Genomic DNA, 1829 nt, shown 5'->3' with positions numbered 1-1829 from the left:
CGGCCTCCGCGGCCTCAGTGTCCCCCTCAGCCTGGGCCCCGCGGCCTCCTGCCTTGGCTGTCCCTGGCCACACCGCCGCCCTGTGCGTCCTCCCCTGTGCTGACCCCTGCCCCGGTGCTCCCCGGCCCCTTGCTCAGCCATACTGCCCCTCCTCCCACCCGCCAACACTGGGGGCGCCACCCCTGGTCACCTTGGGGGCCACTGGCCACCTGCTGGCCAGGTGGTTGCTTGGCCTCACGGTGTTGTGGCCGTGTCCATGTCGCGGTCTGCTGCTTTCGAAGGCCCCTGGCAGGCAGGCCGGCTCCAGCCTCCTGTGTGCGACTGTGTCCACCAGAGGGCGCCTGGTCCACTTGTGTGGGACAGACCCTCCCTGGGCACCCGGAGTGAGCGGAAACCGTCCCGGGGTGCCCAGCTCATGGCGTCCACCCTGTGTTGCTCCCCCGGGGGTCACTGTGAGCCCTCACACACTGGCGGTGGTGAAGAGGGTGGCCATATTCCTGCAGTTTCCTCCCGGGAAGCGGGAGCAGACAGGCCATGACCGGTGACCACGGGGCAGGACCGCGTCCTCCGAGGCGTCCCTGGCGTAGGGCGGCCGCTGTGTGTGACCCTCGGCCAGCACCGCTTCTGTGTTGCTGTCAGATCTTATTTGAGGCTGTCCTGGGGGCGCCTGGCTTTAGTGGACCTGAGTGGCCTGTCCATCGAGGGCCCCTGCTTTGGGGCCAGCAGGTCCCCACAGCCGCCTCAGGACAGACGTTCTCCTGCCCCTTCACGTGGGCATGCAGGGCGCCTCCCCCGGACCCCACCCGGTGCTGAGAAGCCGGCCCGGGCGTGTCCCCGATGAGGGTGCTGGCCCCGGCTGAGCGGGGCAGGTGTGGACGGCCGGGGGGCACGTCCACGCGGCTGCCCCTCCCACCCGGCTGCGCGATGTGGGTCTCACACGGGGGTCAACACGGGTTGGCGGCCCCTGTGCCCCCCGGCCGCCGCTCCAGGCCGCCGCGAGCAGGGGCGTGGGGCCGAGGGCCGGTGGCCACTGGCCTGTCTCCTGCAGATCCGGGCTGAGCCGGTGGTGGGGCAGCTGGTCCCGGCCTGCTACGTGGGGCTGGAGAGGATCGTCCTGGCGGAGCGCAGGAGCGCGCCGGCCGAGTTCCCCGTGGTCAGCCGGCAGCGGCTGCTGCAGCTCGTGAGGGAGCAGCAGCTGCCGCTGGACGAGAGCGAGCTCCCCCAGGCCGTGCACTTCCTCAGCGAGTCAGGTGGGCGCGGGGCAGCCTGCCCTCCCGGCCCTGCCCGCCGCCCGCTGCCCGCTCCTCTCCTCCCCGCCCTCAGCCCCGCCCCGCCCGGTCCCTCTCCTGCCTCCTGGCTCACGGCTGCCCCGCTCTGACTGCGGGCGCCCCGCGGGCCTCACCCCACCTTGGCCAAGCCCCGGTGCCCCTTTGCTGCAGGGATCCTCCTTCACTTCCAAGACCCTGCGCTGCAGCTGGACGACCTGTACTTCGTGGAGCCCAAGTGGCTCTGCAAAGCCGTGGCCCAGGTGGGCGGGGCACAGCGGGCTGGCTCTGGGTGGGCGGGCCCGGTGGGCGGGGTAACAGAGGGCGGGGACGTGCTGGGCGGGGCCCGGATGGGCGGGGCCACATTGGGCAGGGTCCTGGTGGGCGGGGCCACATTGGGCAGGGTCCGGGTGGGCGGGGTCACATTGGGCAGGGTCCTGCGTGGGCGGGTCGCAGCGGGCAGGGTCCTGGTGGGCGGGGTCACATTGGGCAGGGTCCGGGTGGGCGGGGTCACAGCAGGGCAGGGTCCTGCGTGGGCGGGGTCGCAGCGGGCAGGGTCCGGTG

At 72.8% G+C, this 1829-nt stretch overlaps 1 protein-coding gene across 1 annotated transcript in view; it reads left to right on the top strand.

Annotated features, from left to right (window-relative positions):
- LOC101634954 (mucin-19-like) overlaps nt 1-1829 on the top strand; it is a 54284-nt gene that overhangs the window by 7603 nt on the left and 44852 nt on the right. The window contains exons 4-5 of the mRNA XM_012732263.1: nt 1049-1250; nt 1440-1557. Of these exons, the coding sequence (XP_012587717.1) occupies nt 1049-1250; nt 1440-1557 (320 nt within the window). The remainder of the gene's footprint in view (nt 1-1048; nt 1251-1439; nt 1558-1829) is intronic.

Source organism: Condylura cristata, unplaced genomic scaffold (assembly GCF_000260355.1).
Source record: "Condylura cristata isolate star-nosed mole 26May11 unplaced genomic scaffold, ConCri1.0 scaffold00034, whole genome shotgun sequence".
NCBI classification, from domain to species: domain Eukaryota; kingdom Metazoa; phylum Chordata; class Mammalia; order Eulipotyphla; family Talpidae; genus Condylura; species Condylura cristata.
Note: the sequence above shows the minus strand (reverse complement) of the source record. Positions and strands in the feature narration are given on the sequence as shown.